Source organism: Dermacentor silvarum, chromosome 6, assembly GCF_013339745.2.
Source record: "Dermacentor silvarum isolate Dsil-2018 chromosome 6, BIME_Dsil_1.4, whole genome shotgun sequence".
NCBI lineage: Eukaryota > Metazoa > Arthropoda > Arachnida > Ixodida > Ixodidae > Dermacentor > Dermacentor silvarum.
The window spans coordinates 169,589,182-169,605,990 of NC_051159.1; the positions used below are offsets into that span (position 1 = coordinate 169,589,182).

Here is a 16,809-nt window from a genome sequence, read left to right on the forward strand (position 1 = left end):
AAGAAAGAAACCAGTTCTTTCGTTGGAGAACAATAAAGATTATGAGGACTTATCTCTTTACGGGAGCCTTTATTTTTTAACATATACGGTGATAATGATATGAATGAAAGCAGACACACTTGCAGCTTTGAGTGCCCACCTCTACACTGACATTTTATTTTATACTTACTATATTATCAGCACTTGTAACAAATCTCCGGATCCCAAGCACATTCCGAGCATTGCGTATTTATTCAGAGCATCCATGGACGATCTTATGCAGGTATGCCTTGAAGCCGCTTTTAATGCAAATCGTCTTCTTGACGGCGGCTCTTGCGCTGCAGTGACGAATGGTTTCACATGCCTAAATTAGACTGCTGAGAAAGCAGTGAAACTTGTATTTTCACACATGGAGTAGGCTTATAAAGTCTTGCGTTGCGACAAACAAAGTAATGTATTCCGGGGAATTTTCTAGTTCTTTCTAGAGAAATGTCACGGTAAAAAACAAGATGCCCTGCCAGTTAATTTCTCCACCTCTAACTGGAGGCGGAGGCCAGTTTTCGGACACAAGCTTTTGAAGCATTGCCAGCCGACATGTTAGCACTAATGGTGGAAAATCCACGCTTATCCGCCCTCCTCCTCCAAAAAAAAGAAAAATACAACCACCGATAAATACCCCTACCTCTCACATATGCCATCTGCATACGTTATTTAGCGATCAGTCACAAGAGCAACCGAAGTATAAAAACCTATGTAAAGGGAAAGTTACCCTTTCTCTGAACGTTGAGAGGATCACATCTGAAACCTGTTCTGCTGTGGAACATGACGCGAAGGCAGTGGGACGTAAACATGAGAAGAAAAGCAGAAACAAAGGGCTCTCCCCTCTCCAGCAGGCATTCGTCTCGCCTGAAAGCCCGTGAATTGTTGTGGGAGGTGGAACCGTATCACTCGTCCCGTAAAATCGGCACCTGAGCACCACTCAGTCACGTCGTCATGAAGCCACTGTGCTCGGATCTCCTGGTGCCGCTCGTTTCGTTGCTTGCCGCGTGCGGATGTTGGACGCACGCGAACGAAGTTTCTTACGACGCCAACTCTCCCGTCGTGCGCATAAGCGATGGACTCGTCGCCGGCCGACGTGAAATTAACAGCGATGTTCCAGTGCACACTTTTCTCGGGATACCTTACGCGCAGCCTCCGGTGGGAGACCTTCGTTTCGAAAAGCCACGGCCTCCAATTCCGTGGAACGGAACGTACAACGCCACCAGAAGGCCGCATCCGTGCATGCAGATCGACTTTCCCTTCATACTCGATACGAAAATCGACAACTCGCACTCTTCAGAGGACTGCCTCTACATGAACGTCTGGAGGCCCGCTACAGCGTGCGATTCGAACGGCAAGTGCGATGCCAATATGCCGGTCCTTGTTTTCGTTCATGGAGGTGGCTTTCAGTGGGGTGACTCGTCACTCTTCGTGCACGATCTGTCCAACTTTGTTGCTCTTTCCAACGTGATTGCCGTCGGCTTCAATTACAGGGTGAGCATTTTCGGCTTCCTAACGGCGGGTACAAAGGAGTTTCCCGGAAACTGGGGTCTCTGGGATCAGCACATGGCACTCCAATGGGTGCAGAAGAACATCGGCGCTTTTGGAGGTAACCCAAATGAAGTCACACTGGCAGGCCAAAGTGCTGGCGCAATCTCCGTAGCTCTGCACTCAATTTCACCTAAGGGTAGAGGTCTTTTCAAAAGGATGCTTTTGCAAAGCGGGTCAACTATGTCTATGGTTGTTGGAGAACCATACAAAGGCTCGGGCAAATTCATAGCAGTGGCGGCGGGCGCGGGCTGCTACGATGAAAAAAGGAGCATTAAAGATCAACTGAAGGAGTCCGTAGCTTGTCTGAAGAAAGCCGATGGACGCGCCATCTACGAGAGGCTCGCAAAGGAAAAACCTCAAGACCAGATATTCCCGCCAGTCAATGGCGATGACTACCTTCCGGTGGACCCTCTGCTCGCAAATGCAGCTGATAAAATAGCTGCCGAGGAAGTTTTCTTGGGGACGGTCGCCAACGAAGGTACGATATTTTCTTACAACATCGTCAAACTTACAAGCACTTTCGGCAGCGCGTTTTCGATGACAGACGACTACAGGCTCATCGTTACGTTAGGCGTGAGTACGCTCTTTAACATACCAGTCTCGGCAGCGAAGGCGATTGTCAATCAGTACTACGGCGATTACGGCACGCCTCACACGCAGGATCAAGTCCTATCGATATTCGGTGACATTATCGGTGATGGCGGATTTTACTGCCCCGTGGTATTATTTGCTGAAAAGGCATCGAAGCAAGGCATCAAGACGTATAGGTACCAGTATACGCACAGGTCCTCGTTTAACGTATGGCCAGATTGGGTTGGCGTCTTTCATGGTGAAGACCTCTTTTTCACCACGGGAGCGTTACCTTTCCTCACCCAAGAAAAGAAGCATCGACCATCGCTCTGGCACACTCTAAAAGAAGAGCTGAACATAACACACTACACGGAAGAGGAAAATATGTTCATGAAAGAACTTGTCTCGACAATTTCTGCTTACGTGAAAAATGGGTAAGTATGTTGTTGCACTGGAATTAAGCACTAATGCATCACCACTTGTCACCTACTGTCATCGCCACAATAGCCTGCTTTAACAGAAAATTAATGTAAAAGTAGATTTACCTCCTATGCGAGAATGTGGTTAAATGGAGCCCCTGTGGCCACTGCATAGCTCAGCCTTGAATTCATAACGTACTCCAGCAGCAGATTAGATTTCAGTGTATACCACCCGTTCTTTTTTTCCTTTTTCGTTTTTTTTTTGTACTTCTCAATTGCCCTACCTTTGCGTTTATCTCTCTCTTATACTTTAAATAAGTGTTTAAAGAAGTCTTTCCGAAATATGGCAAGGGAATATAGCAACGAAAGCCTTTTCCGATGTGTAAAGTGCGGCTGAGTTCTTGGTTAGCAATAATATTTTTTCATATTAGAACTATCCTACACTAAAATCGGCACCATGTCTTAAAAAATAAGATTGCTTTAAATATTAGTCAAGAGAAGTTGTACTTTTTCGCGCTCAGAGTTTATAAGCGAAGATCGAACATGCGGCAGCTGTAAACGTAAAGAAAAAAAATGAGAAAAATAACTGTAGTTGTCATGACAATTACCGATAATTAAACTGCTGTTTCAAGAGAGAATTCAAAAGAATTGGCGTTACCTAAAATAAGAATATATATTTCAAAATCATCTGTAGTGGCAGAATTTTCTCAGACTTGAGAAAAAAGCTTTTGGTTTAGGAAATATCTTGTTTCATAGACAGCCCATCGAGAGGAATTAGAGGTATTGCTTTGAGCTTGATCCACACTTTCATTTCTCACCGATTGCTGCACACAAATCATAACGGTTTCTGCTCGCACGGGAAAGAAATAACGGATGAAGTGCCTGAGGGGTAAATTGTGCCCTCGCATAAATTTACTATAACTGTACACAATAGTGCCGCACACTAACATGTCCTGTACTCGTACGACAGCGCTTTTCTTGTTTTCTTTTTTTTTTCTAGACGTATTCAAGATAATTAAGAAATTACAGTGAATATCTGGTTAAATGAGTCATAGACATTGTTATTATTAGACAAACCACAGGTTACAGGTTGGTAAGAGCAAGCTTGTCTTAGTTATATATAATGACTGAATAATTCATAAGTAATGCCTTATCTCACGGAGATGGGCTGACATGTACTGTCTAATTTCGTGAGCCTCATACGAACTCTAAACTAGCTGTTTTCTTTGCTTGCTTTCCTGAGGGTATGAAGACTGTGCCATGTTGTTACTTTGTACTTACATGCTAAAAAATAGTTTCTGTGTATGTTGCTACGTATTGTACACCACTGATTCATTCATTTCGTTATGTCGCATATCCAATAAGTAAGGCAACGTTCGACGGGGCTGATAACTAAAACACTACTAGGTTTCCTCCGGATTCGATCTGGTGTTGTTGCGTGCATGGCCCGAGTGTTTTCCTTCAGTGGCGCAACTGTTTCCTCAACGCCATGCAAACAGCCTATCTGGCTAACGATATAGAGGCGTGTTTAGATGAAGCTTCTATACTCGCCGAGATTGTACCTACAAACACAATGAGAGGGAAAGCATAACAATAAAACCACTGCCATAAACGAATGAATAAACGAATTCTGGGGTTTTACGTGCCAAAACCATGATTTCATTGAGGCACGCCGTAGTGGGAGACTGCGGAATAATTACCACCATAAGCGAAAGTCTTCTTTTGTAAATTTTAAATTCTTTGGCCTCAAAGCACTGGCTTGTGCATTTCTCGCGGTACGTTAAAAGCTAATCTTGCTTCCCAACGTTGGCTTGGGCTCATGTCTAATAACCAGTGATTAAACAGCGCGAGCGGACATGGCACAGAAAAAAAAAAGCATAGGACATTCAACATTGACTTACAGCTCTGCATCTGTGAGTATGCGTTGTGATTGCTTCATTTTTTCTTGGGCCCTCTCTTCTCTTATTGCGTAATTATGTATGTTGGTTCACAAAAATTAACCGAATAAGTCAAAGTGATTGAGTTAAAGAAGCGTTACTATTTTCAATAGTTTTCAATAGAACGAAAGACAAGTTGAGTGCCCCTGACAAATTTACTTAATACTGTTCACTTTTTAAATATTTTCTGTCATTAACACAGAAACGCAGAGTAGAGGTTTGGAAAACGTCGAAATTTTCCCAAAATAAAGAAAAAAAAGCAAAGTAACTAAATTGCCGCCTATATTACAAAACAATGGAGTGACAGATAATGATATGCCAGAGTCGACGCATAAATACGCACATTCTTTTGCAGAAAACCAACGATACCGGAGTCCCACGCGGAGTGGCCATTGTACACCAAAGACACGGAGCAGTACGTCCAACTTCAGCCGCACAACTACACAATCGGCACTGAGCAGCGGCATGTATTCTGCGACCTGTGGAAGTCATTCCTACTAAAACGGTGAGTTGTATGGTCGCGCACATCAAGGTGTCGAACAGAGCGTACACATAGTAAGCACCACAGGGATATGAAGGATAAAAGATACTGTTCAGATGCACTACGTAAGCCACAGATTTAAGGCGAGAGCCTTACGTGGCTCATACGCTCATTGCCTTGAAAAAAAAACGCGTCCTCCGCTTCAGTGGTACAAAACTTGTCATCATCAGCAATGGCTCATACGACCTAAGCAAGCAAAAATGCAATGGCTCATCCTTCTAGCAATGCAGGGGCTACAAGCAGTCAGCAAAGTGAAGCGAACAGTGTATACATTCATTGGAATAACGAATACAACGCACAGAAACGCGGTGTCTAGTCGAGTGGTACAAAAAATTCGTCGGCCCTTCCACTCCGTGAAGATGGTTAACCAGCGAAGCTGAAACGTGCGGCCCCGGTGTTTGTCACTGAGTTAATCCCGAGGGTTCATTAAAGTATTTCTGAATTATGAGGTTACAGACACGTTCGGTTGCGACGGAGAGAACGACGTCACTGACGGTATGCTCGCAGTCCGCCGCTGTCGCTTGCTTTCGATGTCTCGAGTTTGCTCGGCGGCGTGGTTAAGCAGATATCGCCTGCCATTGCCGCTTGCGATTCTTCGAAATTAAATTGCTTCAAAATTAAATCTGTCCGTTACGTAAGACAATGAATGGCTCATAAACCCTCAAGCAATGGCTCATACCCCCGTAAACGCGGCCTCCCCATTACGACGGCAGAATAGAAATGAAATTCTACGCTGGAATGATGAGCGGTAACGGAGCCAGCTGGTGGAAGAAGACGACGACGACGAACGCGGGAGCAGTGGCACGAGCGCGTGCCGAGCACGAGCACGAGCGCAACCCGAGGGGCGCCAACGAGCCAGCTGCGGAAAAAGACGACGACGCTCGAGCCAATGCTGATGATGATAGTTTTCTGTACACAGGAGATTTCGCCTAGCAATATACGATTTCGCCTAGACATATAAAGCTTCGCTTTGAAAAATGCACGTGACCTTCTCAATGGCTCATACCCCCGTGAGTAATGGCTCATACCCCCGTAAGCAAGCAAAAATGCAATGGGTCATACCTCCGTAAGGCTGAGGCTACAAGAGCCCAGCAAAGTGAAGCGAACAGTTCATACCTTTATTGAAATCACCCATTCAACACACCGAATAGCATACTTTTCAATCCCCTGCCGTTGGCGCGAGTCTGACACCGCTATGCGAGCGCGCGAAGTCGCAGCTAAGCGTCGAAAATGAGCCCAAGAAGCCGAACTGCGAAAGAAGAAACGCGTCGATGCGAGATGGCGCATTACGAAGTAAGCAGCAGGCTTTCGCCTTCACGTGTTACAGGAGTGTAACATGCTGCCGAACTATTATTTTCTTGAACATCCATCTCATTGTGGATTGTCTCATAATTTTAACTTTCCACATGGCATATGCAGAAGCTTTGGCAATGAAAAACATGCAGTGCTCTATGGCACTGGAGTGAAAACAGGCGGGATTTCTGTGGGAGAACATTATGTAACTATCTAAACACAATATGAAGAAGTTTCAATTATTCTTAATAGATAGTTCAAACGAAGCCATACAGAACGAAGACAACGGTAGTTTTTCTTGGCCTATACATTTTAGTTGTACTTAGTTATTCGAAGTTGCTGCTTTAAAGACAATGAAAATCGATTAGATTATGAGATTTTACGTGCTAAAACCACGATCTGATTATGAGGCACGCCGTAGTGGGGGACTCCGCAAATTTAGACCACCTGGGGTTCTTTAACGTGCACCTAAATCTAAGTAGACGGGTGTTTTCGCATTTCGCCCCCATGCAAATGCGGCCGCCAGCCAATGAAAATCCTTTATCCGGCGCAAAACATGCACGACCGTACGAATGAAATACTACACGTACTGGAATGTTGAAGGAGCGGCGAATAGTATCAATTGCAATATATTGCGCCGTGAGTGATGATAGCGGGCATTTTTTTATTTAGTACTTCCGCTTTCAAAGCTGGTATAAAATTATACTCCTTTAAATTGTATGTATTCTGTTCTGCTTGTGAATACTATATAATTTATTTTACATAGTGCCCCAGATTAGAAGGCAGTATGCTGTTTTGGGGCACGGCCGGTAACAATGAATTCAATCCAGTTTAATAATTTGTGTAACGCCTTCGCTTATTTGCCGGATCAATATTCCCATGTACAGTATGAAAGAGTAGACAAAAGTAAAATATTCAATTTTACATATTGAAGTATGAAAATTACTAGCGTACTATGCAATTAACTTGCTTCATATGTTTCAGTACGTAAATCATCAAGCATGGCAATGTAATGCATATTACTCTTGTAATTTTGAACAGTGCATTATTTACGACAGTATAGTGCATTTAACTTAGATTTCAGGCTTCGTTACATACATGATGAAACATGACACCTTCAACTGCTTGTACATGTAATGTTCGTTTCAGTGAATTTTACAACAGGTGTCAACTTTAGGCCCGACGAAGAATATTTTAAAACATTCATACTTGTGCCGTTGTTATCAGTATTGAAAGGAAACAGTAGAAGTGACTAAAGACCACAAAGTGTACATAATATTCGGATGAGGGTGCGTATAGATGTTAGCTGTCGAGTGAACTCTCGTTTGCGGCATAGTTATACTTGTTATAATTACCATCATTATCACTTTATATTGAAATATAATTTTTACAATAGAATTTACTGCCATTATAAAGGCAAAGGAGGCTGTGGGTAGAAGCTGCCAGTAAGAACAGCTTGAAAGTAACATTATTATTATTATTATTATTATTATTATTATTATTATTATTATTATTATTATTATTATTATTATTATTATTATTATTATTATTATTATTAATGCTGTAGCACATATCGAAATGAATTAGCGGAGGCGCCGTTCTGCTTCAATATCTGCACACTAACCGATTTATAGTAGTTAACAGAACACAACAGCGCAGAGCGCAGACAAACCATGACATATGGGAATGTGCTCTTTAACAATTGTTATAGTGTTCAAAGTGTGTTATGCATGAGTGCTTACGTCACTAACATTATTTATAACAGCGGGAGTTTCCACAGAACGACGCGCTTTATACTTGATCAAGGAAGTTCGCTTTCTTCCCAAGAGAGGAAAGCTGCGATAGTATTACATACGCACGTGTCACCAAGCGCTGCAGATTCAGCAGCTTCAATAATTCAGCCTCCACAGTCACAACAGTCGATGATGAGGTACTCACTTGTAAACGTGGAAGCGCCGACAGCACCGATAAGCAGAAACGCGCTCAACACAAAGCCAGCCGTAATGAGGGGCTTCAATTCGTAAAGTGACTCGGATAGTAAAAAATAAATAAAAAAAAGAAGCAAACATTATTTTATAGTTTCTCATTTCTTTATGCTTCGTGCATGAAATTCATCAAGCACAAGTGAAACCTAACTGCACTGTTCCGCATGAAATTCTTATGTGTATACCCTATTCCTCTGGTTCCTACGGTCGTACAACTGGCAAGCATTTGCAGGAAATACAGTTTGCAAGCATGCCATATCATGGAACATTTAGCTCAAGTTGAGACTTATTCAAGTTGTCAAGAGCTGGAAGTAGACGCATGTTGAAAAGGCATGTGTGCATTAAGCATAGAGAGGACGCTATGGCGCTTTCTAACAGGCAAGAATGCACAGTGAACTACTTGAAAAGCGCTCTCGAAGGCGCGTGAGCGAATGTAGGTGGTTCCGGCTATACTTGCGCAAATCCTCGTATAGCTCTTTTCAAGCTGTTCTGCGTATCCATCCATTTTAGGGGCAAGTTTCAATGAAAATCAGCACATTTTATCGCGGTAATGAGGGCTCTACCTCTTGCGTTCTTTTTGCTTTGACTGTCCTTAGATTGCATCTTCATTTTTAACAGCGGAGCTGTTTAAGCTGGCCGTAAGTCCATAATGCGTCGGAAAATATGTGGGCCGATCCTGGCGGTGCGTCGGAAAAAATGAGGGCCGATCCTGGCGGTAGTGCCGAAAGGGTCCAAGCGCAATGGCACATACCCCTGTGAGCATGGTTCGGACTACTTAAGCTTAGTCAGTCATCGATAGCCAATCGATAGCCAACGAATAGCTAATAGATAATCGATCGATCAGTAAATTCCGGGAAATGCTGGGGATGCCTAAGTAGTGCTTAGCCTAGCCCATATACGTAGCCAATACCTTGCGATAGCCTTCGATAGCTAATGAATAGCCAATCGATAGTCGATAAATAATCAACGAATTCTGGGAAATGCTGGGGATGACTTAGTAGTGCTTAGCTTAGCCCAAAAGCCAGGACTAGATAGGTGCCCATCAGCTTCGCTGTCTCTTTAGCATTGCGCCTCCAGTGCAAGGTACGCAATTTTTTTTTTGTGTGTGTGTGGCCGATTGCACCGCCATAGGTATTTCGTAGTCTTTTTTTTTTTTTGCTCTTGCGATGCTAACTCTGTATTTTGCCTTCTTTATTTATATGTTCTCTCATTCCTCCTTTCTCAGTGCATAGTAGCCAACCATACGTAGTTATTGTTAATGTTCGCACCTTCCCTCGACCATTTGTGCTCTCTTTTGAGTCTTGACATCATTAATGTGTACGGTCATGAAATACTGAACCCTTAGATTGTTGGTTGCGAGTGCGGTTTTGGTTTTCATGTCACATGGAACGCTGCTAACTTGCTCTAGAAGAGTATTTCTTTCCTTCTGCATAGCACGGGCTTCCTCGCAGGAAACAAACAAAACCAGAAAACAACGAACAAACGGTGCGTAATCAGACCTGTGATTACCACCAAGCCAGTTTTTAACAGATTCTTGTGCGACCTATCTCTCTCTCTATCTTCTTTCTCTTCCCCTTCTCCCTTACCCCAGCGTAGGGTACCCAACGGACTCTTGAGTGGTTAACATCCCTGCCTTCCTTATATACATATCTTTTGTGTGACATTAAGAATAGCTCAACCTCTTCCAATCATGAACAGAGAAGCCTTCGTATCCAAACTCTGGCTAGAATTTTTTTCTTTAAAACTAGAAAACACTGCTACATGGCATATACACACACTAAGCATCACCGTAAAATACTCATGTTACTGAACTTTACATTTCATTTTACTACATTGAATACTTCACTTCTTCGTTTATTGTTGTAATCTTGACACGCCTAATAGTACAAGGGTAATTCGTCTTTTTCTTTAATACCTCGTGCGTGCGGTCAATAAGCAGTATTTAAATACCCGCGTACTTGAAATTGACATTGCACGTTGGTGCAGGGGAAATAAAAAGTGGTTAAGGAGATAGATTGAAAACATAGACTCCGGTAATAAGACATCGCTAATAACTCTAGTTTTCCCTTATGCAGTTAACAGCAGGCAGATGTCTTACATAGGCCTTTCTGAAAATCCGGATATAGAAATTGATACCGTATGCAAAATCACGGCGCCGTGGAGTCAATTGCTGTCGTCATATTAAACGGCCCACAAAATGCCGGGGTATATGGTGTTTGAAAGTACACCATCTGATTCACTCGACACTTCAGGTTCTTTGCTGAAGTGTTTGAGTGAAAACCTAAGAAAAACTAAAAAAAAAACTACCGAAAAAAAAAAGAACACGACAGTTGCAGTCACATGTCTTCAAACTACTTTAAAACTGATTTTCAAAGCTCTTCACGAACTATCAAAGTTATTGTTGAGAGAAGTGGACTATTTTGACCACCTTGAAATAATTCAATCCATGAAAAATTTGTATACTGGTTGCTCTTGCATTTTGCACCCTCGGATGCAATGACCGGGACCCGGAACCAAATCCCGAGCGATGTTTGTGCGAAAGAGCACGATGCCGAAGCAGCGGAGACGTCGTGAAGCGGGTTTGTGCAGTGAGCCAGTTTGGAATCTGTTCTTTCCAATATATTTCGTCATCTGTTTACATGTTCATGCGTGAATTTCTGAGAGCAACCACAACACGCCACTCTTTGAGAACGCCCTCTATGAGCATGCGGATCTTGGCGCGGTGACAGCAGGGAATTTCCACTGCGATTACTTTTGCCTCAGAGGAGAAGCTGCTACTTCTCTTACCACTTACAGCTTCAGCTGCGAAACTGGTCTGCGATGCTGTATTACTGAATTTTTATGAGCTTCTAGCAGAAAACGCGATTACATCGAAGGGAAAAAAACAAGGAAGGTGCTCAGCACATACCCTCCCTGTTTTTCTCGTAACGCTGCCGCTCAATGTTGTCACGTCTGGCGTCGGAGGTGCGTAGTTGGGAAGGCGCGCTCAGAAGTTTCGATTACGAGGTAAGCTGGCGTTGACCTTCTCATCTAAGAGGCAAACGCAGAAGTAGAAACAGGTTGGGTGATGCAGACGGCTGCAGGGAGAACATGACGATATACACTTGTGCAACGGCATAGTCTCTCGAAATGCAAATGTAGACCGCATGACAAGGATGCGTAACATATTGAGGCGCTAAACGAACTATTGCCCCGAGTTTCGAATGTTGCGACAATGTTGTACACTAAACCTGCGAAACGGTCCGCTGATCGAACTACCATATAGCATACACTATATACGAACTGTTGAAGGCTACGGCTTTCCGATGCACGGGCGTCAATTACCCCGTGCACTGACACTGCATTGAAAAGCAAATTAGAAGCGCCATTCAGTACTACGGTACCGTTTTACGACATCCAGCCCAACTGGTTACAGCTACAAAACTCCAATTTCCCAATTTTCATCGAATAACTTGCCTTAAACTCCTTATTATCAAGTGGGGCATTGCAGGAATTATGTAAACGAGGCAGGGGTGAGTCGTGGTATGCTTTTGGCGGATGAGTTAGGGAGCCGGCAAATATCTGCATGATATCGACTGAAACCGACACCGTTGCGTCCTTTCAGGTAGCACGCGCAAAGTTTACAGAAAACAAGTTTCCATGACAGTTGAGGCAAGTGTTAGTTTAGACAAGTACAGTGATAAGTCCTTCAGCTTTTTCGCATTGTATTCTACTTTGCGAACAGATGAATACCTATACGATGGTTTATGATTAGGTTGAAAAGTTTTGTATGACATTCCTAAATAAAAGAAAATAAATTGCTTGTGGCCAGCCAGCTTTCTCATTGCGCATTTTACAGTGAAAGGATTCTTTCGAGTTGCATTCGCCTCAAAGTCACTGGCGGTACGTCCCGATAACTACAGTGCTCTTCCTACACGCTAGATTTTATACCAATCGATGTTGCTCATATTGCTGAGCGATGTTTGTCAGTCTGTACCTTGTCAAAAAGCACAATTGGTTACGGAGCAGTTATTATTGTGAAAAAACAGTTATACTTTCGCATATATATCCAGAGAACTGAACAGCAGGAAGCAACGACAGCGACATGCGGCGACAGATTTCGCGCAACGAGATTTCCGCAGTAAGACCTTAGCAGAACTGTGACAATGTGTCTATAACAGTGGCAGATGGAAAATATCCAAAAATTATGAAGAGGATAATAAAGCCACATAAAATTTCACTTTTTAACACTAGAAGCTATCAAAAAGTATATCAGACAATAAGCAAATGTGTTTAACACTAGAAGCTATCAAAAAATATCCCAGACAATAAGCAAATGTGTTTAACCCTAGAAGCTTTTGAAAAATGTCCGAGACAGTAGCATAGCAAAATGACAGGAACTGCCGCGTGAAAGGGGATATTTCACGGCTATGACAAGGTTTCGTAATGCAATAATTACAGGGGCTCTTTTATATTCTAAAATATTTTCTGCAAGCTTTTAGAATTATCACGTGGCGACCCCGGGACCTGTCCTTCACCTCATTTTTATGTGAAAGAGGCTGCACGCTGCAGGACCTTACTTTTTTGGAGCATTTTATGTGTCGCACTCTCAGAAAGCGACACATGCATAGCTAAAGGTTTTGAAATTGACTCATCTCAGTGACCGACGGTAGTTTCTCTGGGAATCTCCGGTACAACACATGCTCAGTAATATCTCTCATTTGTTTCGTCTCCTTACGCTTTCCCTTTGTGTAGGGTAGCAAACCAGATGCATTTGGTCAAACTCCCGACCTTTGATTTCATTTTTTTCTTTCGCTCTTGTGCGGACGGGGTTTCAGTTTCATGCTTTATTTTACCATCGTCATACCGGGGTTGAAGGTTTGGGACAAACTGAATTGCGACAAATGTGCCAGCTGCAAGTGTTTCGGTTTTGAGAAGTATGAGTTCCCAAACGCCACTAGCTTGAGGCTGCACAGTGGGAAAGGACGATACAGCCCGCCTGATACTGTATAGATAATGCGAAGGTTTTTATAAAGCATAATATTATAAACATTCCTGTAGGAGTTCGTCATCTCCATTTGTGCAGTGAGAGATTGAATTATTTATGGAGTTTGACACTCCAGAGAAAGAGAGGGAGAAGTCAAGGTAAGGCAATGAGGTTAACCAGATGGACATCCATCTGGTTGTTCTGCACGGGAGAAATGGGATGAAGGATTGAAAGAAAGAAGGAAACGTAAAGCGGAAATGAGAGATAGTTCAAGCGAGTAGTCGTACGCACAGGGCGTCTATAAACTTCTTCTCAGGTCTGGTTGATTTGCTGCCCTATGCTAGTTAAAAGCAGCACAGTGATTATTATAAATATGGCAGTGTAGCTGTCAGGATAAATTTTAGGCACCAAGCTGGGATTCTTTAACTTGCAGCCCATGCTCATGGACAGATTTTTTTCATTCCGCCCAATTGATAATGCGTCCACTGCGCCCTGGAATCAAACCCGCAATCTTCCACTTCACAGCCGAAGGTGATAGCCTCAGAATGACGGCGGGGGATAGAGCCGGAGAGCCCGCCATCCGAAAGTAACTGCGGAGGATTATAGAAAACTTAAGAATCAAGGCAATCAATAAGCCCGTACTGAGCCTTGCCTTGCACAATGAAATCTCAAACCAACCGAGCATATTGTGGCAATCGCAAGAGTGATTTATTTCAGTTGCACTTCTTTGCGAATTACATAGACAAGCTACTGAGAGAATTTTTCCGGTTCATTAGGCCTGCTTTCTTGCCACGGTGGTTAAAGCAAACATTAAGATAAAGCATAGTACTCATTTCATTTGACGCCAAGAGATGGATTGGCCAATGTGCATGCCCACATGCAATTTTGCGTCCAGAAAAGCCGAGAAGATATAGCGACTTCTCCCGAGTTTCTTGAAATCTATGCCGCGGCATGTGCCGATCAAAATCTTCACGCGGAGAGGTGGCAGGGCAAACGACTGAGTCTTTAAGGTTAGATTTTACTGTATCTTGGTCAATGAGAAGATTACTAAAGTAATCCTTATTTTGATTCCGTAAAACGTCCAAAGTACCGCAAAATGCGACGGATGTCGAACTCGCTGCTCAGAAGAACGAGCTTTTTATAGATACTGCACACCACTGGACTTGCAAAATTACAGCACAAACTGAATGAAATAAAGTGTGGCGGGAATTCTTATACTAATATCGCGACAAGTTTAGGTTCACAGGATTGTTCCCTATTCGTGTAATTAGAGTACCTAAGTTCTGACATTTTTTATCAACTTTTATGCCTGAAGAAAATGTCGCTTCTGCGTGTCTTTCACTTCTCGCATTTAAGGCTATAGCACATTTGAAAAAAAAAGCGTGTGTATTTTGGCAGCACTGCCAGAAAAGGGGGAGTAAGAGCTTCGCACAGTCATAGAGATGCTGGCGCAAAAGTCTTCATGCTCAGGTCAATGATCGACTGCCCAATGATCGATGAATGCCCAAAGCACTCGGAAAGTAATAATAAAACAGTGTAGGCTACACATAATGTTCACTTCAAGCCATGAACTGCGAAAGTGAAGATTTACTGGACTTAAATTGCGTCAGCTAGTCACCTCTATGGCGAGGACAGTGATTCCGTTCATCATTTGTTAAAAAGAAGAGAGGTTATGATTATCAAGGTCCACGTGTACCGTTTTTTTTTCAGTTTTCAAGTGTGCGGTTCTCAAATACGTCACGAGAGAACGAGAGGCATTCTGAATGTGGCCTTGTATACTGCGATATAGCATGGTGTCATGGCTTGTCAGTGCCCATAACGTCACGACACCGAGCGGTTTCGCCTCGCAGGTCGCCTTGAGTCAGTACATCACAATAGGCTCGCGATAGCGACAAAGAAAAGTTCCACTTACACGTCCGAACCTTTCCGTACTCTTTTTCATTGCATCTTTCTCCAGTATGGTATATACGCTACGCAATCTAGTGTGACACTCTAGAAGGACGAAATACCGCACAAAAAATTTCCCCGGACAAAGAGAACTTGGCTTATTATTTTTATTGTTTTTTGTGATGCTGTCCTCCCTTCTTTTCATTTCAGGAGTGCCATCACCACATCAGGAGAGCACAAAGAACAAACGACAAGGTCCGGGAAATCTCCCTCCGCGAAGTTGCCGCCACTCAGTACCAACGATGTCGAAAGCAATTATGTCTCCAAGGCCCCTAACAATGTCTTCGCCTGCAATACGGCAGTTGTACTTGCAATGCTAGTGCTTTATGCTTTTCATTAGCTGGAAGTCAAACAGCAGACCTCTCAACAGCTAACTGCAACAACTGCTTTTACTCCTGTAACACTAAGACGCTCCCGCGTTTATGTTTATGTATACAGTACGTGTCTGTTGATACAAAGGGCTCATGTATTATGTCTTGCATTTCCCAACCTGATGTTTGTTTAAACGGGAACGCTTGCACAGTTGCCGATCTCATTAAAAAAGAAGGCATCAGGGAACACTGCGATCACAAACTGTAGATGTGAGTGTTAGCGTGCGTGTGATGAAATGTATTTGCTATTACCATTCGGATAGAGCTGTACATATGTGGAAACAAAAAAGTTCACATTGCCAGGCGTCCTGCAAACTGGTAACGCATGAGGCCATAGAAATTGATACAAACTGACTACAGGGAAACCGGTGCAGGTTTGCTTGAACCAACATGGGATTGATTGGAAGTACACGCTTCGGATCACAACCTTGACTCGTACACTCTATTATGGATTCAATCCTACGGATCTAAATTTTGTTCGTGTTAGCGAGTTCACTTCCTATACTTGTTCAGCTTCAAATTTATCCGCTCTTGGTATTAATCAAGCTTTCGCACATTTTTTCTCCACTAGTTTAAGATGCTTAGTCTTCCTGATTGAGGAAATAGTAAATGTAACCAACTCAATGATCTGATGGAGCAATTGCTGCAATTTTTACTGTCAGTAGTTTACCAATCTTTACCAACGAAAGCTGGAAATCTTAATTTTTTTGGTGGTGTTTTGCAGCTTGCGCGACTTTTCCAATGATGAATTTTAACAGAAAGTATAATGTAGAAAGTTTTATCACGAGCTGTTGTACCTTCATTGCAAAAAAGAGAAGGAAAGAAAATTTATTTAGGGCCGCTGTCTTATTGTGCGGTTATCCATCAGCCGAGCCAAGTCGGTCCTTATACAGCCCATCATTCCTTTGCTAGTTCAAGCGACACTGAGGAAACTCACATTAACGCTACAGCCACGTTTTCATTCTGCCAAATTTTAGAAGCATCCCGCACGACGTTGGACATATGGACACCCGGCTTGTTATGACTCTAGCAGAGTCAAGGGGAGGATTATGTTGATAGATGTTGTGGTGTTATGTCACTTTCTAGTCGTTTTCACGTTTTTAATAAAACAGGGAACACGATATATAACCGCTTCGAAGTCCTTTTCTTTCAGTACACAAATATTTAAGATGAACATGACGAACAAGCTTATCTGTTCCCATGGTGAACTG

The 16,809-nt window shown here is 42.9% G+C and overlaps 2 protein-coding genes across 2 annotated transcripts in view; one reads left to right on the forward strand and one right to left on the reverse strand.

Annotated features, from left to right (window-relative positions):
- The window catches only part of LOC119456382 (acetylcholinesterase-like), a 228,478-nt gene that overhangs the window by 131,047 nt on the left and 80,622 nt on the right, over positions 1-16,809 (reverse strand). The window lies entirely within an intron of this gene.
- On the forward strand, positions 737-16,726 carry LOC119456383 (acetylcholinesterase-1-like). The gene is made up of 3 exons (XM_037718105.2): positions 737-2,573; positions 4,851-5,000; positions 15,378-16,726. The coding sequence occupies exons 1-3, from the start codon at positions 973-975 to the stop codon at positions 15,565-15,567; spliced, it is 1,941 nt and encodes a 646-aa protein (XP_037574033.1). The 5' UTR covers positions 737-972; the 3' UTR covers positions 15,568-16,726.